The following is a 25,615-nucleotide window of genomic DNA, read 5'->3' as shown; positions in this document are numbered from 1 at the left end:
TACAGCTTTGGGACAGAAACTTCACTAGATCTCAGGCGGAAAAAGACAAAGAAAAAAAAGAAAATATAACGTAGAAAATACAAAAGAAACTTACTCCCACGCTTCTTTGGCTGCATTTATTTTTTTATTGAAGAATTTTTTATGTTTCACTCTCACTTGAATAAATTCTTTTGTTTTTGTGAAAGTCCCAGTAAATATTAGACACTCAAATACACACGAACTGTCTGAACAAATGCAAGGCAGGCCTTAATCAATGACATGTACATCTAAAGTTGTGAACATCTGCACTCATTAAATATTTCTGTTAGTTTTACAGTATTTGTGCAGGCACATGTGCGTGGAACTTACATTTGTATGTTGCTTCCTCCATGGCTGACACCGGACACAATTCAGCGCTGCACGTGTTCAGCGAGTCGGCATCGATGCAGACTCGCTTGTGGAGGGTTTTAGAGCCCACTACCCCTCCCCGCGGATCAGTTTGGGATGGCCCTTAATGTGGCGGACCCTCCGCGAGAATGCGCAAACGGAGGGTTAGTGGGTAGGGAGAGTGTGTAGGGGGCGGTTTGAAAAAGGCCCTTTGTGTGTATTTGAGTGTCTAATATTTACAGGGACTTTCACGAAAACAAAAGAATTCATTCAAGTGAGAGTGAAACATGAAAAACTCTTCAATAAAAAAATAAATGCAGCCAAAGAACCGTGGGAGTAAGTTTCTTTTGTATTTTCTACGTTATATTTTCTTTTTTTTATCTTTGTCTATCTGTTTCCGCCTGAGATCGAGTGAAGTTTCTGTCCCAAAGCTGTATTTATACCCTACACCCTGATGAAGTGAACTTCATTCAGTTGCGAGTGTGACTCCGTGACAGAGTGCACTCGGTCGTGGAGGGGGAGTGTGTAGGGGGCGGTTTGAAAAAGGCCCTCTGTGTGTGTGGCTGCCTGTCTGCATGGCCAGCTGTACACTACGGGCACTAGGACCGCTCAGTTGACAGGTTGGCTCTGGGCTGTAGTCTGGATCAGAGTCTAATAAACTCTCACCTCAGGGGCTCTGACAAGCAAAAATCGTGATATTTAGTAAGTCCTACAGAAAATGTACATGTGCTATTTGTATTATAGCTTCACTCCTGGTATCGTGTCACAGGTATAAGTGGGTAATGCAAGCATGACAGTTGTGAGTACTAATAAAAGTCAAGTTTGTTCATTATTTAGATTTACGTTTTTACGTTTTAACATTTTGGTGTTTCCCCACCTCTAAATGAGACATGACTTGATGTAGTGCAAAACAGAAAATGATGTGCTGAGTCCGTCTTTCAGTCATTAACAATCATAGCCGCGAATCAGCAGCTCTCATGCAAGCTTTGGAGGAGCTGCAAGGGGGGTGGGAGGAGGGGCTCAGCGGAGTCCTGACCAGATGCTACATTCAGATTCATAGTTCTTCAGGACTGCCAACCCTGCCTTTAAGTCAGTTTAGTCTTTCTTTAGTGTCAGAGAACAGAGCAGGAAAGTGAAGCGTGGTGAGTGTTAATCCAATATTTGTATTATTTCATCTCAGATGAAGTTTTTCTCTCTGTGAACTGTTTAGGAAAATAAGGGTCAAATGAACTCAGCAGCTGGACTGAGAAGTGGATTCTGGAGCTCTGGCTGTTGTTTTTGTACATGTGTTTGTCTACCTCGAGCCATACCTACCATCCTGTTTCCCACAATATAAGGTGCTTAAGTTGTTTGTCTTCTTTTGCTGCACATTACTGCCACCCACTGGAATGAGTTAACATTACAATTACAATATTGCAAAATGTATAACGTTAATCTGTGAGATAGAAGAGAAGTGATGTGAAAGAAAGATTGGTAAATCTTATCACTTCCAGTCATAAAAAAGACCATCTTATAATTAACTGTTTACTCCTAAATAAGTTACAAAATTCAATACAAACCACTTATTCACTTTTTTCCAAACCATGAATAGATTATACTTTTATTTATCACGTATAAAATTGCAAAAGATCTGATTTTAAAGAAATACAAAGGGTGTGTCAGGGGGGTCAATGAGCCACCAGCCTAATACACAAGGACCTCACCTTTCTTAAGAAAAACAACTACAATCAAAACACACTTGAGCAACAATACACACACATTATCTAAGATAATGAAATAGCTGAACTAATATGGATTCATGACAGAAAAAAACGGTTAAGTAAAAATAATAATAATAATAAAACAGAAGTTACAAAAGTTACTGAGAAAGAAGCAGTTTTTCTTTCAGCTTCAGCTTCCCTGAAACTGAAAACCAGCAAAGCTTCATACAGAACAGTCACACCACATACTACATTCAAAAGGTGTAGACAGTATGCACTACCTACTCCATCCAGATGTAAAGTAAAGTAGTTTGTTCATGATACTCATTTTTATCATTTATTTACTTTACAGCAAGACTGGTCCATTTAACCTGCAGATGATAACATCTAGTCATAGTTGTGACTAAAAAGTGTCTCAATTCCAATGGGAACAGCAGATTTTGCAACCTTGAGTACATTTCTAAAAACAGCTGTTTTAGAAACAAAAAATGACTCATACAGGACTAAATCATTAAAGAGATTTGACGTACCAGTTTTTCCACGGGGGGCACCAAAATCAACACAAACAGGAGCTTTACATTGGCTGTTCAAGGAGGAGACAAAAACACAGAGAAGTATAAATGAGAGGTTATGAGGGAAAGCTTCTGTAAATGTTTTCTGTCTTGCTGGTTGGGCACTTTTGGTTAGCATGTACTGCTTTAAAACAATATGCACTAACATAAACTTGAGGTACTTTTTCTGTACCACTTGGTCGTCATGCCCATAGACAGTCAGAGTCGGTGCAGTAGAGACAATGAGGGATTCTGGGAGAAACTGAGTGGTGCCGGGTGACAAAAATAATAATTTTTTTTTCTTTCAAGAGTCTAATCACTTCTTGACTCTACCCCCGACATATTTTACAATCCCCGAAAAAAAATACACAAGAACACCAGCTGTCCATCATCGTTAAACGGGACGTAAAGCCGTGTTTTTAACCTCATATAACTAATGAAAACGAAACTTTTCAGAAAAAAGAGGACTTCGATACAAGGCAGCCAAATGATATCTTCAAAATCACCACATCAATCGGATGTTAGAAACATTTCCAAGAGGTGTATCAATTTTTTTAAGTTTGACCACAGCCCATCTGGAATGACTGGGGAGATGGACTTTTTGACCTATACTGCAGCCAGCCACCAGGGGGAGCAGTTTTTAAGGCGACCTCATTTTAGGACAGTCTATGGTCGTGTCTCAAGCTAACTGGCTAACAGTAGCTACGCTTAGTGGGAAGTTTTGTTGGTCTGTCAGCGACCATATTCCCTTCACAGATTCTCAGTAGCAGAAACTTGGTGACATCAGGTGTGTTTGCTGTTTGTAGTCAGAAGTGAAGTTGATCCACTGATTGTTCAGCCCAGAGCATTTCTGTTTGAATTTACTTTGTACGATCCCACTTTAAACAACTCATCTCTATCTCTTAAAGGTAAAAGTTATGGAATAAAAAAGCGATGTCTCAAAATCCCAAAGGGTTACAGAAAGTTAAATTTACACATTAACTTTCATTTTGCCTTTCTCTCTCTGTGGTGTTCAAACTCAGGGCCCTTTGGAAAACTCTCTGTGCATCATCAGCAAGCTCACTGAGACAACTTTTAAGAGCTCTGTATGTTGTGGTAAAAGACAGCGTCATCGATGTGAGGATCCCAAGAACTTTTATCACAGTGGTCACGTCTGGGAAAAATCCGTCTGGTATCTCTGGAGCAGACATGCTGGGATGCTGAGCAAGCAAACCTGACACAAGATCAGAAGTCACATCGTTTGCTGCCAGTGGCGACTTTATGACTTTCATCAGATCATCTAAAGGAACACCTGTGTGGTTGGCTAACCTCTGCAGTGATGGGGTGTCAAGACCAAACACGCTTACATACTCCTTGATAATCCTGACCAGCAGGGGTACATCAACAGCAACAGAGAGACCAGGAAGTGGAACAGCTGCTACAGCTGCAGAGAGAGTAGCAGCTAAAATGACTTTGACAGTAAAAGCTTTTTTCTTCCTTTTGATAACCTCTAGGCTGATGTTTGGCATGGCTAACAGGAAGGAGTCCCTCTTGAGTTCAGGAAGTTCTCTCTCCAGGGTCTCAGCTAGGAGAGGGAAGTCATAGAGGTGGAGGTCAATGCTGGACACCAGGAAGACCTGAGACTCCACACCAAGTTCCTCCAGACCTGTGTTGAGAAAAAGAAAGAAAGAAAAAAGAGAAGCTTAGAAGAGAAGCTTGTTTTTGTTTTCCCGTTTAGGCTCTTTCTTATGAAAAGGTGTTTTTGTTGGCGCAGGTTAGAGTTGCTCTGACGACTTAACTTTTGCTTTATCACCCAGTAATCCGCTACGTGATGAGGAAGATCATGTGCAGGCCAAGTGAAAAGTTATCATTCTTGGTCTGAGGCCTTGGGGTTTTAGATTTCTCAAGTTTTACATGAAAGCTGTTTCTATCTGCTGAGCATGCTTCAAGTAATGTGTAAATTGATGTTTGACCGGTCACCGTAATTTGATGAACCAATACTTAATTGTGCTGTGAGGAGGATCTGTTTAAATTGGACTGCAACGCCACCTTTTGGCTCGGTGTCTCACACACACTCTCGTGAAGACGTGTTTCAACAAGTTAAGATATTTATCAACAGTTTTGTAACTGTTTTTTAAAACGCGACAACAAACAGACTTTGTCAGTTTGTGCCTTAGTTTATTAGCCTGCTATATTAAGTGTTACTGGCAGCCTGGTGCTCTAAGACATGTCTGTAATGTGTAACATTAGTGATTCCTCGTCATGTCCTGCCAGTCATCTACCAATCAGAGCTAACGTAACCTCACTCTTTATTTTATTGATAGACTCTCAAGTTTGAACAGACCAATGCAGAATAACTGCTGACTGTGGGTTGGACAGGGTGTCCACGGAGTCTTCAAAAGTATTAAAAGGCTGATAAATCAACTGTGGGAAAAGTAGGGCCCTTAAAAAGTATGAAAAAGTTTTAATTATGGTTTTATGAGGTCAACACTATCACAGTTCAGCACCTGTGTTAGCCTTTAGCTCGTGCTCTATCTGTCTTCTGTTTAACTTTCCTCTGCTCTCCTGTCCTTTTTCTGTCTGACAGTTAGGCTCCTGTGTACATGATTTCTACAAAATCAATAAAAAAAATGTTGTCATCAGAGAAAAACACAGATCACTCTCCTCACCACTAAACTTTGTCAGCCAGCGTGGTGCTGTCATAGAGACTCTCGACTTCGGGACGTGTCCCACTCGAAAGACACATTTCAAAGTAACGTGTATTGGCGCTGATAATCTCATTTTAAAGAGTGGGTTAAGATTTGGCATATAAATAGAAGGGAGACTTTACCATGATCACTTACAAACTCCTCACAGCCCCTTTAAAATCAAAGCTGACAGAACTGGTTTCTTAAAAACAATAAAACCATTGCAGTAAAAATAGACCATTACTCTTTCATCCTGTGTTGTCTCTATTCTGTTTTCACGAGAGATGTGGCTCACCTTGAACGCATTTCTCCCTGATTTGTCGGAGAGTCCTCTCTGCACTGAACTCCCTCTGACTTCTCCTCTCATCTCGTATGTTATTGTCGATCTTTGAGCGAACAAAGTAGAACCTCTTCTCCATCCTCTGAACCTCCTTCGCCAGCTTCACATCATTTTCTGTGAAGCGATCAGCCGAGATGATGATGAAGAAATCAAACCGCTCAAACCCAACCAGCTTGAGGTACTCAGCTGCTGGAAACTTCATAGTGCCAACACCAGGGAGATCCCAGAACACTACATTTGGAAAGTTTGGATGAGGGTATGATGTGACGTTCTTCGTTGTCTCTGTTGTGCCAGTAGGAGCAGCTCTCTCATCCCTGCTGTCTATGCCTCTGATGGCGTTAACAAAGGTAGATTTACCAGCACCACTTTCTCCAGTGACAGCGATATGCAAAGGAATATCTTTTTCCCTTTTGAGGTACGTCTGGATCCTGGCAGCAGCTGAGGCCCGATCATTGTTTTGTAAAGCTTCTCTTATTTCTTCTTCAATTTGTTCTCTGTTGCGTAAATCTGTTGTGATGCTTCCTGACATCTGAAAGTAACAGAAAAGTTCTCAGGCACTATTATCTGCAATTCAGTAGTTAAATAAATGTTTAAACTGCAGTTTACAGGATGTAGTGCATCAATTCAAAGTTTTCATTCAATAAAATGTGTGACATCATATATTAAAGTTACTTCTGGAGTCATTTTATGTGATTTTACTTCTGCATTAAAAACAGACAACTGGCTGTAACATCATTTCAGGGTTTCATTGATAAAGGTATTTTTTTAACATGAATAAATGGATCTAAATGGTGGTTTTGTCATAGAGAATAACACATGCATATTGAGTGACAGCACCAGCAAAATTTAACAGCAGCAGAAAGCATGGGCAGTGGTTTAGCTTCAGCTGCAGACAGCACAGCAAAGTATTTTATCTTTGCATCAAAAACCTTTCTCTTCCCATCGATATTCTCAGGGCTGACGTTTGGCATGGCTGACTGAAAGGCGTCTCTCTTGAGTTCAGGAAGTTCTCTGTTCAAGGTCTCCACCAAGACAGGAAAATCATAAAGGTGGGGATCAAAGCTGGACACCAGGAAGACCTGAGGAGACTTCAAACCTTGTCTCTGAAGACCTGTGTCAAACAAAGAGACAAAAAAATAAATAAATAAAAACACATGCTTCTTTCTTTTCAGTGGTTTGAGCTTAGCAGCAGTTTAATACAAATGAATACTATGCAACGATGAGCTGATGTGCTTGTGTTTCTGTATTAGCAGGTGAGCAAAAGTAATAAAAATGTGAGTGTCAGTGCAGCAACACAAATGGATTATGTTTTTAAGAGAAACCAGACTTCTGTTCATGCAAAGAGGTGACTTCATGTTGAGGTTTTGCGAGTTCGTAGTCTTTGATGTGCCACAACTGTCGTGTTTTGCTCGCTAGAAAAGACAACGTCTGTGCTTGTGTTTCTGTAATTATGGGGAGCTGGAGTAAATTATTTTAATAACCCACTCTTTATTGTGTCCATGTGCGCAACAAACACACAGGTGCACTGGCTCTGTGCAGCTCTAATGTTTTTACATTCATTCAAATAACCCTAACTCAACTTCATGACAAGGTATGAAAAACTCAACCGCATCCAACACCCCAGTGTCTCATGAAGTTAAGGTTTAAAACAGTCATTTAAGTATTTTTAGATTCTTTTTTATTATTATTATGTAATCTTTTTTCTTCTTCTTCTTTTTATGATATAATTTTAAGTTTAATTTTTGTAATTGGTTTTTGATTGATTTTTTTAATTGTTTTTTAATTAATTATTTTTAATTGTTTTTTTTTTATTGTATTTTGTTTTTTTAAATGTTTTTTTAAATTGTTTTTTGTTGTTGTTGTTGTTGTTGTTGTTGTTGTTGTTGTTGTTGTTGTTTTTTGTTGTTGTTGTTGTTTTTCAGGGCACATGTGGTTCAGTGGTAGAGTCGTCTCCTCTCAATCTGAAGGTTGGGGGTTCAATTCTAGCTCCTGAAGTCACATGCTGAAGTGTCCTTGAGCAAGACACTGGCTGTTTTCCAAACTGCCTACTACACTAGCAGTGCCCACCATTTTGGCTGAAATTCAGTACATAGTAGTCAGTGTGTGAAAACTTGCAAAATCTGAAGTATACTGAAAATCCCCAGATGTCATTCTGATCCAGGAAAATTTCTCAGTATGCAACGGACCAGTCAACCTGGCATACTGTTTCCCACAATGCACGGCGCTAACACTGTTTGTCCATGTGGTGACAGGTTTGGGTGAATTACCGCCATCTACTGGAATGAGTCAGCATTATAATAACAACACAACACTAAGGTTAGACAGTTTGTGAGATAGGAGTGAAGTGAAGAGAAACACCAGTAAATCTTGTTTTTCCAGTCGTTAAAGAGGTGTTTACTTCTACAAATTCATTAGCCGGTATAAACCACTTATTCACTTTTTTTCAACCATGCGTGGATTATATGGAAGTGTTTTTTTTACATCAGCTGTAAAAAATAAAAATCCCTTTCAGATTTGTTTTCAGTCAATGATATAACTTTTTGTGCAAGATTAGAAATCAAGTTTGATGATTCTGTTTGATTTGATTAACAAAATAACTAAATGCCAATATCTGCTAATTTCTTGTTTGTATATTTATATTGAAGGCAAAAAAAAATGTATGTAGTGCCTACTACATACTACATTCACATGTAGTATGTAGTAGGTGGTTTGGAAAACAGCCACTGAAACCCAAACTGCTCCCTCTGTTGGTTAGTGGTGTGTAGATGGGTGTGAATGTGGTAGATGAGCTAATGGTTCCTGTAACAGAAAAAAAACTCTGCCATCAGTGTGTGAACGTTGTGTGGATGGGTAAATGAGACTAGCAGTTTAAAAGCACTAACTATGTTCACCATGTTGCTGACTTCCTGGGCTGATGATTCAGGACATTATTTGGGACAAATGTGAGAGGAGAACAGTGTGTGTGCTAAGACAATAGCAGTCTACAGGTTGGGACCAAGAAAGGCAAGAAAAAAGTCCTACTAGCTGTACTATAAAGTATTAATGCTGGGACGTTAACAAATTAACTCAAATTCAGAGGAGTAAGAGGAAAAACTACCTGGGTATGTTTTCTTTCAGAATAAAAGTATGGAATGATTATTTTTTTTATACATTCAATAAAACATCTCTTTGAAAAGTAAATATGTAGGTTTTTTTAATGTCTTTCCCTTTTTACCTGTACATTGTCAAAATGTCAAAAATCATAATCTCATGGTCATTGTATTTTTTTCTGTATTTGTTTCTTGCATCATGTGTCAGAGACACACCATGTGCTTTCTCATGCACTGGATCATGGATCTGAGGCTTTCAGGCTGTGACTAAGCTCGCTGCAAGCTAACAGTGAGAAGAAAGGTGTCTGATCTTTGTGATCTGAGAAATGGATTTTGGAATTCAAATAAAATTCAAGGCCTTTTTTCTTGAAAACATTTTAAGAAGTAAAGTAAAATAGATCATTAACTCTCTTCTTTTTTTTAAATACATCACATACCCTGAATGCAGCTCTCCCTGGTTTGTGTGAGGTACATCTCCATGTTAGACTCCCTCTGACGGCTTTCCTCCAAACATATGTTAACATCAGTCTTTGAGCGAACAAAGTAAAACTTCTTCCCCATCTTCTGAATCTCCTTCGCCAACTTCACATCATTATCCCTGAAGTGATCAGCTGAGACGATGATGAAGAAGTCAAACTTCTCAAATCCAACCAGCTTCAGGTAACCATCTGCTGGAAACATTTTGGAGCCGATACCAGGAAGATCCCACAGTGTGACATCTGGAAACGTTGGATGGGGGTACGGTGTGACCTCCATGGTGGTTTCTACAACACCAGTAGGAGCGGCTCTCTCATCCCTGTTGTCTACTCCTCTAAAGGCGTTAACAAAGCTGGATTTACCAGAGCCAGTCTCTCCTGTCACAGCAATATTTAAAGGAAAGTTTTCCTCCATGTCCAAATACTCCTGACTCTTTGCAGCAGCTGAGGCTCCATCATTTTTCTGTAGAGCTGACACATTTCCCATGGTGCTTTTTGAAAACTGTGAGTAAAAGAAAAGTGACAAAGCCACAGTTATCTTCTGGTAAACATGCAGAAATGTAGCACTGGGTTAGTTAACCTCATACAAACAAACCACAAGATGCAAAAACAGTATGTGATAAAACAGCAACACATGAAGCTTGATTCAGTTACTTTAAAGAGTGATATCAGCACAGACACCATATGCACACCACTGACTGTAGAGCAACACTTTAGCTAGAAATACAGTATCTGTAAAAAGCTGAGCTGTCAAAATAAACAGCTGATTTAAAGTCTCATGAATCCTCATCATCTCTGACCTACCTGTACCTGTTTCTCACTGTGATCAGCAGCTCGTGGACTTGTGCTGAAGATTTGAAGCTCCTCACCCTGGAGTCCTGACGGAGAAACAGATCAGACCAAAGCAGAAACACTGTCAGAAAAACACCCGCAGAGAGATTTAGTTCAACATAACTTTATCAGAGAGTCCAGCTCTTTGAGCAGTAACCAATCAGATTACCCCTGTGCTAAATAACTGGTCTTACTCCCATCAGCTGCTCTCACACACTCTTTCCTCCAGATGAGTGTGAACCCTCCAACCACAGAATTTAAAACCAGGACACTTCATGTCACCTCATGCTTCCTGTGGAGGGACACATTTTCCTAAATGTAAGAGTGTCACTTCAGACAATAATGAAAACCAGAGGTTTTGGTTTTTATGACTGTGTAATTCATTTAAAAAATGTTGAGGTGAAATTAAAGAAATACAATTAAAGTAAAGGGGCAGAGACATGTTTACAACTTTGTTCTTTGTGACTCCACTTTAAAATAAGAGTGGCTGTTTTCAGTGATTTTTCTGCAAGCCAACCTGCACTGAGGACATTTATGCTGTATGAACACTGAGTTTGGTTCTGTTTCTGTACTTGGGGTTTTGCAGTGTTTTGTTCATGTGCAAAAAAAGTTTAGTTAAATTATTAAACTAAAGTAAGAATTAGGGATGTGTGAAGCCACCTTTTTTTTCAGACCGATACCACTACAAGTACTTCTTCTCGGGTACTCTCTGATATTGAGTACTGATCCTAGTACTGTTCATACATAAAATTTCAATGAACAGTGACACATCAGTTTGATCAAAGAGAGCACAGTCACTCTGCTATTAAGTCAAAAATAAAACAAACAGTTCTCTCAGTTTATAATTTTTAAAATTGAATTTATAAAAGTCCAAATAAAATCTAACAACTGCCAGGATTCATTTTTTTATTCTTTAATTTAAATAAACTGAAGTGCAAGATAAAACAGTTTAACTGTTAACTCTCCCTGGTTCATTCCTGCTTTCTGGACAGGACCTGATGCACGTTTTCCGTGGTATAGACGTAAGATTTTTTGGCTTGAGTATTGTCTGCTGGTATCTGCAGCCTTCATGAGTACCGATACCTTGAAAAAAGGCTGTTATTGGCCCGCTACAGATACCGGTGCTCGCCCGTCCTTAGTAAGACTGCCTGTTTTTGTAACAGAAATAAATGCACAAAATGGGGAAATTATCAGGCTTCCTATGAAAAAAAAAAACCTGAATGCAAAAGGGTTAATCAATACACAAATCATTCACATTTGCCAGGTTGGAGTAAAAAGTGAGGCTACACATGATACTGATTCAGGAGCTGTTTTGGAGCTGAAAGAGCCAGCTGTTCTCTGAGAGCTACCCAAAAGAACCAGATCACCAAAAAGATCCGAACTTCCCACCACTAGTAAGAACTTAATGTGCTCCTAAAGTTTGTGACAGGTTCAGGCTGGGGTCTGCCACAGATTGTAGATACGCTCATCTGTACTTTCTTCCATTAGGTAACTGTTGCTCTGAAACAATTTCAATCATGTAAAATCATAACAATGAGCTGTATTTGGTTGTTAAGTTTTGGTATCAAACATTTTAAATTTATGTATGTTTATGTTAACTATAGTAAGAATATGTTTTTCCTTCTTCCTCTTCCTCTTCTAGATACTTTGAAACACTGACCTCTAGTGGTCCAAGCAGTGAGTTACATAATTTTATAATTTACATCATTCTAATAGCAAATGTTGTATGAGTGAAAGTGTTGATGAAAATCTAAAAATATACAGTAAATGGACCAGTACTTCTGACCATTAAAAGTGCTTTACACTATTAGTCACTTTCAAGGACACTTCAGGAAGTGACTATAGCTGGGTTTGAACTCCTGACCTTCTGACTGAGAAAAGATGAGTCTACCACTGTAAGTAAGTAAGTAAGGAAGTTAGTAAGTAACTTACTAAATACATTCTGATAAAAGTGAAAATAAAACATCTAAAAGTTTATCCATTATTGGTTACAACTGTAATGTATGGCCACCAAGAGGGTCTCAAGCTAGAGTTCTCACGTTCTGGTTCCAAGAACTGATAAATGGTAAGTGTTGTCAGGGAGGGCATTGGATGTAAAACTGTGTCAAATTGATGTGACACATTTCTGAAGAGAAAGAAATTGTAGGAGAAGAAGAGGATTTATGTAGGAAGGTATAGATTTCGTCATGAAAAGTAAGCTACCTGAAATAATTCAATAAATCAACATCAAAATATGATTTCTTGTAGCAGCCACAAGAAAGATTAAGTTGAAAACAAAACAGTTCTGAAGTCAGGACTTTGGTCACCAGTAGGGGGATCAAATATCCAGCCAGTGGTCCTTAACTGAGAGTAAAACCTGTCATTGGCAACTTTCCCAAGCGCTGGACTCTCTGATAAAGTTATGTTGAACTAAATCTCTCTGTGGGTGTTTTTCTGACAGTGTTTCTGCTTTGGTCTGATCTGTTTCTCCGTCAGGACTCCAGGGTGAGGAGCTTCAAATCTTCAGCACAAGTCCACGAGCTGCTGATCACAGTGAGAAACAGGTACAGGTAGGTCAGAGATGATGAGGATTCATGAGACTTTAAATCAGCTGATTATTTTGGCAGCTCAGCTTTTTACAGAGAGGAGGAATTTATGTCAGTCTGCTCACATTGGTACGGTGCATTGGTCTGTTGAGTTTGAATATAATGAATCATTATGTAAAACTTTAATGGTAGTCAAAAAACGGTCTATATATTGTCAAATCTATCCACTTTTTATATTTCCATGTATGTCTTTTCCTGTTGATTGTGGAGTCTACTGCTCTGGGTCCATATGCACAACAAGCCATTGGCGGGGAAAACAGACCGTTTGTACCGACGGTGAAAAAACAGTTTTTTAGTGGTATGCATGAGCCAGGTTGATGGGCTGAAAGAGCGTTAGATTTAATGGAGGTATACCTCACCATTACAGGCGCTAACAGCAGGATTACAGTGCACATTCAGCTGTTTAAAGGCAGACATTGTGTAATGCGTTCCTGTATAAGACGAAATATGCAAAGACAGTGGACAATACTTTGAAAGGTGGCGATGTGTAGCCATACAGCTAATTTAAATTTAGGAGACACAACATTTTTTTTAGTGAACAAATGAAATAAGAGAGGCAACATGGGAGACAATCCAAGTCTCAAACCGGCGAGGCTCGTTGCCGCCAGTTTTGCAAGTTTTCAGTCCTTCCAAGATGTGTGTGGAGAAATGTTGGAGTTCATAAACTGCTTTGAGAGTTATTCATCAAGGTACTGGGGCATTGCTGCGGTGCTTCTTCCACAAAGCAGCTTTCATATTACTGATTTTATTATTGAGGTTTTCAACTGTGCGCTCAGAAACACCACACACATTTACTCTGTTCAAGATCACCAAACTTTCTCTTTCTCTTTGTTTACCTGATTAACTCACTAACAACAGGTGTTTGTGTATTCTTGTAATAAAATCTCCTTTTCTCCGGCTGAAATATGTTTTTCACGATCTTCTCCCTCAGTCACACTGAGTTGTGCCTGCGGCTAACGCTAACATTACAGAACGAGAGGACTAATGGTCCCATTTGTTTAATGACTGGACATGCATATGGGCCCAGGTTTGCATTGGGTGTCTTTGTTAATAAGGTCTCCTCTGGCATTGGTTTAATGGGTTACATATCACAGGTGTTTGTTTGTTGTTGTTGTTGATTATAGCTGGTTTATCTCATTGTTTGATAAATGTTGCTGGGCTACCACATTGTACATTTGAGGGGACCTTATTAGTTTGTCCAATATATGAAATGGTTGTAGTGTACCAATAAAACCAACAAGTGTTTAACAATAAACTTCTTTTCTACTCACAGTTTAAAAAGCATCATGGGAAATAGGTTTTCAAAGAAATCCCTTGAAGATGACATTAAAAAAGCTCTACAGAGAAACGATGAAGCCCTGGCTGTTGCAAAGATCCAGGGTTATTTGGAGAAAGGAGAGAATATTCCTCTAAATATTGCCATCACAGGAGAATCTGGCTCTGGTAAATCCACCTTTGTTAACGCCATCAGAGGAGTGGACAACAAGGATGAGGAAGCTGCTCCTACTGGATCTGTGGAAACCACCATGGAGGTCACACCGTACCCCTATCCAAACTTCCCCAATATTACAGTGTGGGATCTTCCTGGTGTTGGCACCATGAAGTTTCCTGCTGCTGAGTATCTGAAGAAGGTTGGATTTGAGAGGTTTGACTTCTTCGTCATCATCTCATCTGATCGCTTCAGAGAAAACGACGTGAAGCTGGCGAAGGAGATTAAGAGGATGAAAAAGAAGTTTTACTTTGTTCGCTCAAAGATTGATAACAACATACGAGATGAGAGAAGATGTCAGGGGGGGCAGCTGAGTCCAGAATGGGCTCTCACAAAAATCAGGAAGAACTGCATTAAAGGTAGCTTCTGTTTCTCTCTAAACTTTAACTCACTTTTTGGTCTAAAGAATTTGATTTGTGTTTTTATTTCTCATTATGTCTTCTTATGTAATGAATCTGTGCTCTTAAAGTCATATATATAAAGTCATATATATATATATATATATATATATATATATATATATATATATATATATATATATATATATATATATATATATATATATATATATATATATATATATATATATATATATATGTTATTGGTTGCAGTTTTTAAAGAGAGACCCACTTCAAAGAATAGACCAGTACAGTGGTTTCCATCTCTTGCAGTCCTCCTCAACCAAGTGAGGACCAAAAGTTTGTTGTAATATTCTTGTTTCTTTTTGTGACACAGGTCTTCAGGAACAAGGCTTCAGGTCTCCTAAGGTCTTCCTGGTGTCCAGCTTTGACCTCCACCTCTATGATTTCTCCTTGTTAGAGCAGACCCTGGAGAGAAAACTTCCTGAGCTCAAGAGGGAAGCCTTCCTGTTAGCCATGCCAAACTTTAGCATGGAGATGATTGAAAAGAAGAAAGCAGCTTTTAAATCCAGAATACACTACTTTGCTACTCTATCTGCAGCTATAGCAGGTGTACCAGTTCCTGGTCTCTCTATTGCTGCTGATTTAGGCATGTTGGTTGGTGTTGTCACTCAATATGTGTTTGGGCTTGGTCTTGACATCTCCTCCCTAAAGAGAGTAGCGAACTACACAGGTGTTCCTTTGGAGGAATTGATAAAAGTCATCGCCTCACCGCTGGCAGCAACAGCAATAACTCCTGCTCTTATTGTAAAGACATTAGTTCAAACTGCACGCCTTCCTGCAATACTGGCAGTAGAGGAAGGGTCCAGGTTCATTCCCATACTCGGGATCCCAATATCAATGGCCCTCTCTTTTACACTGACCTACAGAAGTCTCAACATTTCGCTTGACATGCTCGCAGAGGATGCTCAGAATGTACTCAAAGCAGCAAGCTGCTCCAACAAAACTAAGGCAAATTAAAATGCAAGTCCCATTTTTAAAAAAATATGTATTAACAGAATTATTTTCCTTGAACAAACTCAGAAACATTTATCTTTCATGGCTCTACACTTAAAGTCATATTTCTTGTGTGAAAGAGTCCATAATAAAACAGCTTCTTGATGTTGTAGAAATCACTTTAACTTTTTTTTATTTTACTTCATTTTTATTTTTGTTGTTGTTGTTTATAAAGCTTTAAATGAAACTACTTTGTCATCAAGCTTCGTGTATATGTACTTACAAAAATAAAAATAAAAAAATGTTCAACCAAATAATTTCTCTACATAAATGATCACATATTCATATAAAACAGCATTTTTGAATATTCTGTGTGTAAATTTCCCATAAATGGTAGTATCAATGAAATAGGTGGTGTATTAATGTTTTTCTGTTGCTTTAGGAAAATTGCATGAGCTTGAACAGGCAGAGCACAGTGAAAGTGTGGAACTAGGGAGTAGTGAATATGCTTATATATGGGCAATATAATATGTACAGTACAGGGGAGATTTTCATTTCATTTTCATTTTGAACTAACAGTTTTTCAAATGTTTATAACTATTTTCAAACTAAAAGCGCTATCTCAACTCTAGTATCAACACTATCAGTGACTGATCAACTCTATCAAAAGCCTACATTTTGAATGGAGCCTGATGGGCTTATACTGCTGTCAAACCTCGCGGTAAGCTCTGAACCACTTTCCGTAGCAGTCATGTGGTACAGTCAGGCAACGAGGCTTTGAACGTCATAATTTTTGGCTGCTCCTCCTAATGAAGCAAGCCTTGATACGCGCTTCGCCAGAACGCCCCCTCCATTACTCGATACACGCTTCGAAGCCTCGGCACATCTTGTAACATCACTATTATTTACCTATCACATTACCAACACATCTTACTGTTAAAGAAATTTCAGGAATCTTGACACTTAATGAAGAAGACTCAGGAGACTCAGATGGCTTAAGTTGAAATAGTTTATATAGCTCGATCGAGGAGAATATGACAGACAGTACATATGGTGCCCAGTGTAATGCAAAGTCAGTTCTAACAGAGCAGTCTGTGTGCTCAGTATTTAGTATTCTTGAGATTGGGATTGTTATGTCTATCTATCAGAAAGGGGAGTTCAGCTTAGCTTGGGAACTCAATGTGAGAAACAACATTCAAGGAGACAGGAACGTGTGAATCGGATCCAACCCAGACTAAGAAAAACACTGTCTCTGGGTGCAGATAACTTTAAGGCAAATACAGGTATTATTGTTAAAAAGGTATAGTTAGTAGTACCACTAGCTACATAGCAGGGTTCCTTTGCAGACCTAAGTTACTATTGGCAATGGTAAGTTCAGCCACACAATGGCCCTCATTTATCAAACGTGCGTACGCCTGAAAAATGGGTGTATGATCCTTTCCACGCACCGATCGGCATTTATCAAGCTGAACGTGGGTGTCGAGTACCCTCAAATCACATGCCAGGTCTGAGTTTGTGTACGCAATATATACATACATACATATATATATATATATATATATATATATATATATATATATATATATATATATATATATATATATATATATATATATATATATATATATATATATATATATATTCTCTTTTTTCAAAGTTCTGTTTTTTCCTCCACAGACAGCATGATGTAGCACTCAGTGTCCTATAGTTGGAGGGTGTGGTTTAGACTCATCAGCAGGAGGGAAGCATGTGAGAGCAGCTGATGGGAGTAGTACCAGTCTATTGGCAAAGTAGTTATCAGTTGGCAGTTGGCTCATCTGAACTCGTGCAAAATTGAGTGTAATATGGGTAACTCCCACACCTACACAGCCTTCAGTTATCACACACCTCTTCTTTAGAGTCATAAATCAGTCAGGGTCAAGGAGGGAGACACCATCTCTTCTTTTAAGATTAGGCTTTAAGATTTCTTTTTTAACAAAGATAACTCTTGGAGATGGATCAGGCCTGGACCAGCTCTTAGTTATAAAGAACATCTTGAGATAACATTTGTTTTTAATTCACACTATATAATAAATCACTGATAGAATAACTGAGTGAAAAAACTCAGATGTGTTCAAATATCAGCCATTCAAAGTGCTGTTTGAAATCTTTGGATGATACGAAGCTCCTTGGATCCTTTTGCTATCTCCCAGATTATAAACACATGGGGCCAGCATTTATCATTGATGAAACCATTGGGTTTGTGACAGTATACAGACCTTGAGAAAGAGTGTTGTTCTTAATTTATCTGCAAGACTTTTAAAACAACAAACACAGAGCTAGAAATAAAACAATGAGATAAACAAGCTTTAACAGACACTCTGCAAAATAGACATGTTGTTAAAGTTGAGTAAATCAGACGAAACTTTTAAGATTCATTATCCTTCAAGCCTTATAGAGGCTCATAGAGGCTTTAAATATAAACGTTTATGATCAAACCAAACATTTTAAGGATAAGAGGTATGGAGGAAGGCTATGGAAAAAAATAGGATCATTTACACAATAAATATGAGGTCATGACTTTACTGACCGGCAGGGGCTGAGATGAGTGTTTTCTTGAAAGTCAGCTGCTCCTCAAGTAACCAATCAGTAATCTTTGACTGTCAGCATTGAGACCTTTTATTGGTGAATGTCCAAAAAGCTGGACTCTCTGATAAAGTTATGTTAAACTAAACCTCTCTGTGAGTGTTTTTCTGACAGTGTTTCTGTTTGGTCTGATCTGTTTCTCCGTCAGGACTCCAGAGTGAGGAGCTTCAAATCTTCAGCACAAGTCCACGAGCTGCTGATCACAGTGAGAAACAGGTACAGGTAGGTCAGAGATGATGAGGAGTCATGAGACTTTAAATCAGCTGTTTATTTTGACAGCTCAGCTTTTTAAAAAAAGGAGGATTTTATGTCAGTCTGTTGAGTTTGATTATAATGAATTATCATGTGAAACATTAATGGAGTGGGAAATATTTAACGTAACCCTGAAGATGATTTGTCTGTGTTATGATATACTTTGTAGCTGATGGTGTCTCATGATCAGTGGTGTGCTGACATCAGGCTTTAAATCCCACCCTGCTGGTTTCTTATTTTTCTTTATCACCCAAAACACCCTTTACTTGTCTGATGTAGAATTTAATCATTTTCCATGCACAGTGTTTGAAACAAACAAAATATTTTGATTTACCCACATACTAAATTGATCATGCTGTCATAAATCATTTGAGTTGTTACAGTATGACATTTCTGCTTGTTCACCAGAATAAAACAGTTACTGTTTAATATCTCTTTCACTCACAGTTGTCAAGAAGCACCATGGGGAACATGTTTGATCGTGAAGGGAGACAAATAAGTGAACCTCTACTAAATGAAGAATATGTTTCAGTTGAAGCAGAGAGTCAGGAGTATTTGGACATGGAGGAAAACCATCCTCTAAATATTGCTGTGACAGGAGAGCACGGCTCTGGTAAATCCACCTTTGTTAACGCCATCAGAGGAGTAGATCACAATGATGAGAGAGCTGCTCCTACTGGATCTGTAGAGACAACTGAGGATGTCAGATCATACCCCCATCCAAACTATCCCAAAGTGATATTTTGGGATCTTCCTGGTGTTGGTACCTCCAATTATCCTGCTTCAGAGTATGTGAAGAAGGTTGGGTTTGAGAGGTTTGACTTCTTCATCATCGTCTCAGCTGATCGCTTCAGAGAAAATGACGTGAAGCTGGCAAAGGAGATTCAAAAAATGGGGAAGAAGTTCTACTTTGTTCGTTCAAAGATCGACAACAACGTACGGGACAAGGACAGAAAGCAGAGAGAGTTCAGTGCAGAAAGGATTCTCACACAAATCAGGAACAACTGTGTTCAAGGTAGGTGACATCAAACAGAATAGAGTAAAGGTTTCACTGTGGTGCCTTTTATGCACTCAGTAATTTTAACTTGGGATTTTAATTGTTGGAACTACAGAAACCAAATTCCCTGCTGTTGCTTGTTCAACTACTAAGCTACTTTAAGTTGTGTGTTATCAAATCCCATTCAAATTAAGGTATATTGCCAGAAAAAAAGTGTCTCTGGACCACTCTCAACCCACAACCTCTGCCCTATAGGATAAGGAAACATAATCACTTTGTAATTTAATCCTCTGAGTGAAGAAACTATCCCTCCAGCTGCTCCAAGGAGAGTGTGAAGGAGGGGAGGAGCCACTCTTCATTAGAACAAATAAATGTTGATGGATATGACTTCCTACAGCAGTTTGGAAATGAAAACATGTAGCATAATGTGGCCTCAAAGCCTCATTAAAAAGAAGTCAGGAATTATAAGTGTTTTTATTCTGAAAAAAGGGGAAAGTGCTTCCTTTGAGTTCCTGTAAGTGTTTGTGTTGTGTATATTTTATTTTATTTTATTTTATTTTATTTTATTTTATTATATCCTGATTTCTATGTTTACTCAGAGGTTAAGTTTTGTTACCTGCATGCAGCCTTTGTTAAGGTCACTTTTGCATGAAAACAGCTCGTGACCAAATTCTTTTCTTTTCGTGTCACAGGTCTTCAGGATCAAGGTTTCAGGTCTCCTCAGGTTTTCCTGGTGTCCAGCTTTGACCTCCACCTCTTTGACTTCCCTCTGTTAGAGGAGACCCTGGAGAGAGAACTTCCTGATCTCAGGAGAGAAGCGTTTCAGTTAGCCATGCCCAACACCAGCCTGGAGGTGATCGACAGGAAGAAAGAAGCTTTTCAGTCCAAAGTGAAATACGTTGCTCTTCTCTCTGCAGCTGTAGCAGGTGTACCAGTTCCCGGTCTCTCTATTGCTGCTGATTTGGGCATGTTGGTTGGTGTTGTCACTCTTTATGTATTCAGGTTTGGTCTGAACATCGCCTCACTAAAGAGAGTTTCCAGATACACAGGTGTTCCTTATGAGGAGTTAGTGACAGTCATTGCTTCACCGCTCACAGCAAAGAAAGTAACTCCAGATCTCTTATTAAAAATGTCTCTTCTGTGTATCATCATAGCTGCTTTAATGGCAGCAGAGGAAGTGACCAGACTCATTCCAATGGTCGGGATCCCCGCATCAGTGCTCCTCTCTTTTACCTTCACCTACATAGCTCTCAGCTTCTCCCTCAACAGGCTCACTGAGGATGCTCAAAGAGTGTTTAAAAAAGCTCTGGGCTCAAATGTCACATGATGATTCTGATATTGAAGAAGCAGCACAAGTTTTTTTTTTTTCCATCTGCTTCATATGGTAAAAATGTAAAAACAGAAAGAGTAATGAACAGATTTAATGAATAAATGCATAGAAAAGCTTGGCGGTAAGACCTGGGGATGGGTACCTTTCACATTTGAAACAATACGGTACCAATGCCCGGTACCTGGCAATTAGTACCGGTACTCAACGGTACCAATTATCGGTACTTTTTGGTGTTTATGTGGTGAAAAATATCAATTTGTGTAATAATAAAATATATATTTTTTCAATTCAACATATTTATTTTTCAATATTTAACCTTGCAATGCTGTGTTCATGTCCAGCATGTAAAATCGCCTTCTCTTTCACCCCTTCACAGTCACAAAGATGCATTTAGGTACCTAAACATGGTACCTTTTGATTTTACATGAATTGATACCCGGTACTTTTGACAGAACTCGGTCAGTAGTACCTAAATCGGATAAACCTGCGACGTGCCCACAAGAGGGTCCTGTGTAGATTCATGAGACCTTTCTTCTGCTTGTGCGTGGGCCACATTGTTCGGTACCCAAACAGTTGTCCAGGTCCCACCTGCCTGGCTGATTTTGCCAGCGTGACTTTAGGGTCCATAGTGATATGTGTATATCATGGTAAATGGAAAGCATTTCTATAATCACACTTTATGTATGTCCCTCATTTAAGTACTGCCTTAACAAATTTAGCTCCTCTTCCATCCTGATAAACACTTGAAACTTTGCGCTGGCTCTGCTACAGCCGGTATCCAATGTAAACAGGAAATGATAGAAGGCTGATGTGATTGACATGCTTCGATTAGCCAGTCAGAGACAAGAAGAATGGTCCTACCTATTTCGATTTCATGAAATTTATTTTGTGATTGGTGAAATTTATTTTGTGATCAGTGAAACTTAATTTAGGATAGGTGTAATTTATTTTTTAAGGGTGTGATATATTTTGTGATTGGTGACATTTATTTTGTGATCCGTGATTTCTATTTGCATCCTTCGAATTTTTTTTTTTTTTTTTTTTAATATATATTTGTGGTTTGTGAAATTTATTAGTACTTCTGAAATGTATTTTGTGCTTTTGGAATATTTATTCCCATTGCCTTACAGGACCACCATAGTTTTTTGCTTTAAAAGAAAAAATAAATAAATAAATAAAAATAAAAGTAAGTTTAAAAAAAGTGTCTGAATGTTTTCTTAACTCCGCCATGTTTTGAGGCTTTCTAAAACTGTTGTAAATATCAGTACTTTGTTAAATCAGGTCAGAGGTCGCTGATGTAAAAAGTTGTGTATTTAGATAAAAACATCTTAGTCTTAATATATGTAAAAAAAATTCATGGTTTAGGTTTATGTTAATTTTCAGGTGCTTTCAGGTTACAGTCTCATAATGATGTTAACAGTTGTTCTGTGAAACTCTTAATTATGTTCACCAGAAATGAACTGAACAAACTTTCCATTATTACAGCTTTATTTAATATTTTACACCAACACTGAGTTTCTTTGTCTCTTTTTTTGTTCATGTATGACCCCCCTCTACAAGTCACAGTTGGCTGCCATCGTCATTGAAAAGAAATGTACTCATGAAAATAAAGGTTTTTATTCAATGAGGCTTTACTTTAATGTTATGATGGATTCCCTTTTTTTATTCCGCATCAAAAAATCATCAGAAAGAACCAATGTGAGAAAGATATTTACAAACAGTTTTATGGTCAACATAACAAACAACAGAAACAAAAAAGTGGTACAGGAGGTCTTCGACTTATGTGGTTCTGGACTAACATTGTTTCGACTTTATGACGCCAATAAATATATGTACTTAAGAAAATATATAAGGTTTCAAGGTTACGCCACGCTGCCCGTAAGTGCTGCCCGTAAGCTCTTAAAACGCGTCCTAGTTTTTGAAGCAGAGTGCGTATGAATACTCAGCTATGCAGTGCTATGTGGTCATCGGCATCGTCCCCTTTGTCTCGAGTGGTGTCATAGTGTAGATTATCTGTGTTTGTGCTCCGTAATTTCCTTGGTATCCTCACTTTTTTCATATCATTTCCCATGGATATGAGGTATAATACATGTATTTCCATAGTTATTTAGAGATGTAGGGGGTATTTAGGGTAAAATTTCGACTTTCACAGAATTTCGGGTTACGACGCATCGTAAGAACGGAACTTGTTCATAACTCGTGGACCACCTGTACTTTGATAAAATAATAAAAACCCCTGTAATTAAAACCTGAAAAAATCAGACGATGTAGAAAATAAGGATGTCCTATCCTATCCTATGCAATTCTGCCACAGTCTCACACTCATGTGGTCAAATCCAAAGCCCTTCTGAATACCTTCTGTGCATCCTCAGCTAGCATGTTGAGGTTAGAGCTGAGACCATAGTAGGTTGTGGTAAAAGAGAGGGCCATTGCTGCTGGGATTCCAAGTAGTGGAATGTATCTGGACCCTTCCTCTGCCACCATGGGAGCAGCCATATTGACGCATTGAACTATGACTTTAAATACAACGTCATAAGTTACTTCTCTAGTGGTCAGTGGGGAAGTCATGCCAACCATCAAATCCTGAATACGAACACCTTTTCTGTCAGCCAGCCTCTGCATTGATGGGATATCAAGCCCAAACCCGATTTTATATTCGTTTATGACCTTAACCATCAAGTTTACATCAACAGAAGCAGAGAGGCCAGGGACTGGTACAGCTGCTATGAGTGCAGACAGTGCAGCATAGTATTTTATTTTTGCTTTAAAAGCTTTTTTCTTCCTGTCGATCATCTCCAGGCTGGTGTTGGGCATGGCTAACAGGAAGGCTTCTCTCTTGAGCTCAGGAAGTTCTCTCTCCAGGGTCTGTACCAAGAGCAGGAAGTCATAGAGGTGGAGGTCAAAGCTGGACACCAGGAAGACCAGAGGAGACTCAAAACCTTGATCCAGAAGACCTGTGTCACAGGAAAGAACGAATTAGGCTGAGACACAAGATATGTTATAGATGTAGAGCGTATCATAGTGAATAAATAATTTTCATCAATGATCTGTTTCACATTAGGATGTCAAAACAGTAACAGTGAAAATTTACTTGTAAACTCTATCTATTAGGATCTATGATACAATTAGTTGCTTCCCAATTAATATTCAACAGAATTTCATTAAAGCAGATATGTGACAAACTCAGGAGACTCTCCAGAATCAACAAAGATTATTGACATTGAATTTAAAAAGATCATTATATTAGATCCAGAATTTTGATTTGTTTAACCTCCCCATGTGATGACCATGGACTGTGTATAGAGATTCCATTGTTTTTGACCATTGTACGGTTTGGAAGCCAAAAATACCCTGGTCACCCTGCAGCCAGAGTCTGCACAAGGTGACAAAAATAGTTTATTTTGTTTCTTTCAAAAGTCTTATCTCTTCTTGGTTCTCCCTTGTGATATGTTTAACTAATCCTGAAAAAAAAACTAAACAAGAACAGCAGCTGTAAATCATTGTTAAACGTGATGTAAAACCCTGTTTTAGCCTTTAATCACTAATAAAAAAGAAACTTTTCAGGAAAAAGAGGAATTGAACACAATGCTACCTGTTAATATCTTCACATCACCACAGCATACAGGTGTGAAAAACATTTCGATGTAGTGTTTTTGTTTTTTTAAAGTTTGACCACAGCCCATCTGGAATGACTGGGGAGACAGAGTTTTTGACCTATACTGCCAGCCAACAGGGGGAGCAGCTTGTGTGGTAACCTCACTACAAGCAGAGTAAAATGGCGTCTTTTTTTTTTTTTTTTTTTTTTTTTGTCTATGGTGATGACAGTATGTCATCTCACTTGATGTCTTTTATGGCCATATGATGTGGAAAGAGGATGGCAAATGCTTTAAAATTAAGAAATACCACACTTGTGCATAATTTTATGGTTACTGTATTTGTATTTGTATACAATGTGGTTCTGTGTGTGTCAAACATACACCATGTGCCATTAACAGACTTTTCAACACGCAGAGAAGAAGAGGAATATGATTAACCTTTGGGATAAGGAGTGTGAGGTGTTGGTCTAAAGTTTAAGGTGGGTTTCATTAGATAAATTTGAGAAACTTTGGAAATGAATGCCCCTGACAGAAAATGTATATGCTAATTGTCAGAAAAAAATGTTTCAAGCACTGAAGTGAAAACAGACACTGTTGTTTCCTGTGTTTGTTGGGATAAGTCACTTACGCTTCGTACAGTATTCTCCAACTCGCTTAAGGGTACTCTCCTTATTGAAGTCCTTTTTTCTTTTCTGATTTTCGATGTCAATGTCGATCTTTGAGCGAACAAAGTAGAACATCTTCTTCATCCTCTGAATCTCCTTCGCCAGCTTCATGTCATTTTCTGTGAAGCGCTCAGATGAGATGATGATGAAGAAGTCAAACCTCTCAAACCCAACCAGCCTCATGTAGTCTGCAGCTGGATAATTGGGGGTGCCAACACCAGGAAGATCCCAAAGTACCACATTAGGAAAGTTTGGATGGGGGTACCGTGTGACCTCCTCTGTAGATTCTACAACATCAGTGGGAGCAGCTCCTTTATCCTCATCACCTACTCCTCTAATGGCGTTGACAAAGGTGGATTTACCAGAGCCAGTCTTTCCTGTAACAGCAATATTTAGAAGGACATTTTTCTCTCTGTCCAAATGTTCCTGGATAATTGCAGTGGCCAAGGCTTGACCATTTTGGAAAACTCCTCTGATTCTCATCGGTATCTGTTCGGCGTCAGGTTGGTTCTCCATGATGCTTCTTAATCTGTGAGGGAAACCAGAGTTAAAGGATCTGTATTCTCTCTGTAAACCAAACCAGCAATATTTATTTTTTATTTACTGCTGCATTTTTAACTTCATCTCACCCCTTAACAGAAATACCTCTTAAAGTTAAGGACATAGACTTTATCTCTTGTTTTTAGCCTGTGCTCTTTCTTA

General features: G+C 38.7%; 4 protein-coding genes across 7 annotated transcripts in view; 2 read left to right on the top strand and 2 right to left on the bottom strand.

The window, feature by feature from the left end:
- Window positions 1-3,409: 3,409 nt before the first annotated feature.
- LOC141806657 (interferon-inducible GTPase 5-like) lies at window positions 3,410-10,063 on the bottom strand. Its single transcript, XM_074692282.1, has 5 exons — window positions 9,993-10,063; window positions 9,150-9,690; window positions 6,553-6,734; window positions 5,579-6,152; window positions 3,410-4,262 (listed from the first exon to the last, which is right to left on the bottom strand). Exons 2-5 carry the CDS (start codon window positions 9,673-9,675, stop codon window positions 3,595-3,597), a joined length of 1,950 nt encoding a protein of 649 aa, XP_074548383.1. The 5' UTR covers window positions 9,676-9,690; window positions 9,993-10,063; the 3' UTR covers window positions 3,410-3,594.
- A 2,411-nt stretch (window positions 10,064-12,474) lies between these two features.
- LOC141806658 (interferon-gamma-inducible GTPase 10-like) lies at window positions 12,475-15,551 on the top strand. 2 transcript variants are annotated; one of them, XM_074692284.1, is made up of 3 exons: window positions 12,475-12,562; window positions 13,878-14,452; window positions 14,829-15,551. In XM_074692284.1, exons 2-3 carry the CDS (start codon window positions 13,891-13,893, stop codon window positions 15,470-15,472), a joined length of 1,206 nt encoding a protein of 401 aa, XP_074548385.1. In that variant the 5' UTR covers window positions 12,475-12,562; window positions 13,878-13,890; the 3' UTR covers window positions 15,473-15,551. The 2 variants fall into 2 exon arrangements, with proteins under 2 accessions (XP_074548385.1, XP_074548384.1); XM_074692283.1 differs by having other exon boundaries at window positions 12,488-12,568.
- A 3,236-nt stretch (window positions 15,552-18,787) lies between these two features.
- On the top strand, window positions 18,788-20,710 carry LOC141806754 (interferon-inducible GTPase 5-like). Its single transcript, XM_074692425.1, has 2 exons — window positions 18,788-19,340; window positions 20,015-20,710. Exons 1-2 carry the CDS (start codon window positions 18,788-18,790, stop codon window positions 20,647-20,649), a joined length of 1,188 nt encoding a protein of 395 aa, XP_074548526.1. The 3' UTR covers window positions 20,650-20,710.
- Window positions 20,711-22,314: 1,604 nt separating this feature from the next.
- The window catches only part of LOC141806618 (interferon-inducible GTPase 5-like), a 73,012-nt gene continuing 69,711 nt past the window's right edge, over window positions 22,315-25,615 (bottom strand). For all 3 annotated transcript variants that reach the window (XM_074692228.1, XM_074692225.1, XM_074692227.1), the window contains exons 2-3: window positions 24,877-25,442; window positions 22,315-23,606 (exon numbers count right to left, since the gene is read on the bottom strand). In XM_074692228.1, the coding sequence (XP_074548329.1) occupies window positions 22,975-23,606; window positions 24,877-25,429 (1,185 nt within the window). In that variant the 5' untranslated portion in view covers window positions 25,430-25,442 and the 3' untranslated portion in view covers window positions 22,315-22,974. The remainder of the gene's footprint in view (window positions 23,607-24,876; window positions 25,443-25,615) is intronic.

This window comes from Halichoeres trimaculatus, unplaced genomic scaffold (assembly GCF_033239565.1).
Source record: "Halichoeres trimaculatus isolate MK-OKI-2021-1 unplaced genomic scaffold, fHalTri1.1 fHalTri1_scaffold_17, whole genome shotgun sequence".
NCBI lineage: Eukaryota > Metazoa > Chordata > Actinopteri > Labriformes > Labridae > Halichoeres > Halichoeres trimaculatus.
The sequence above is the reverse complement of the archived record's forward strand: the minus strand, read 5'-3'. Positions and strand labels throughout refer to the sequence as shown.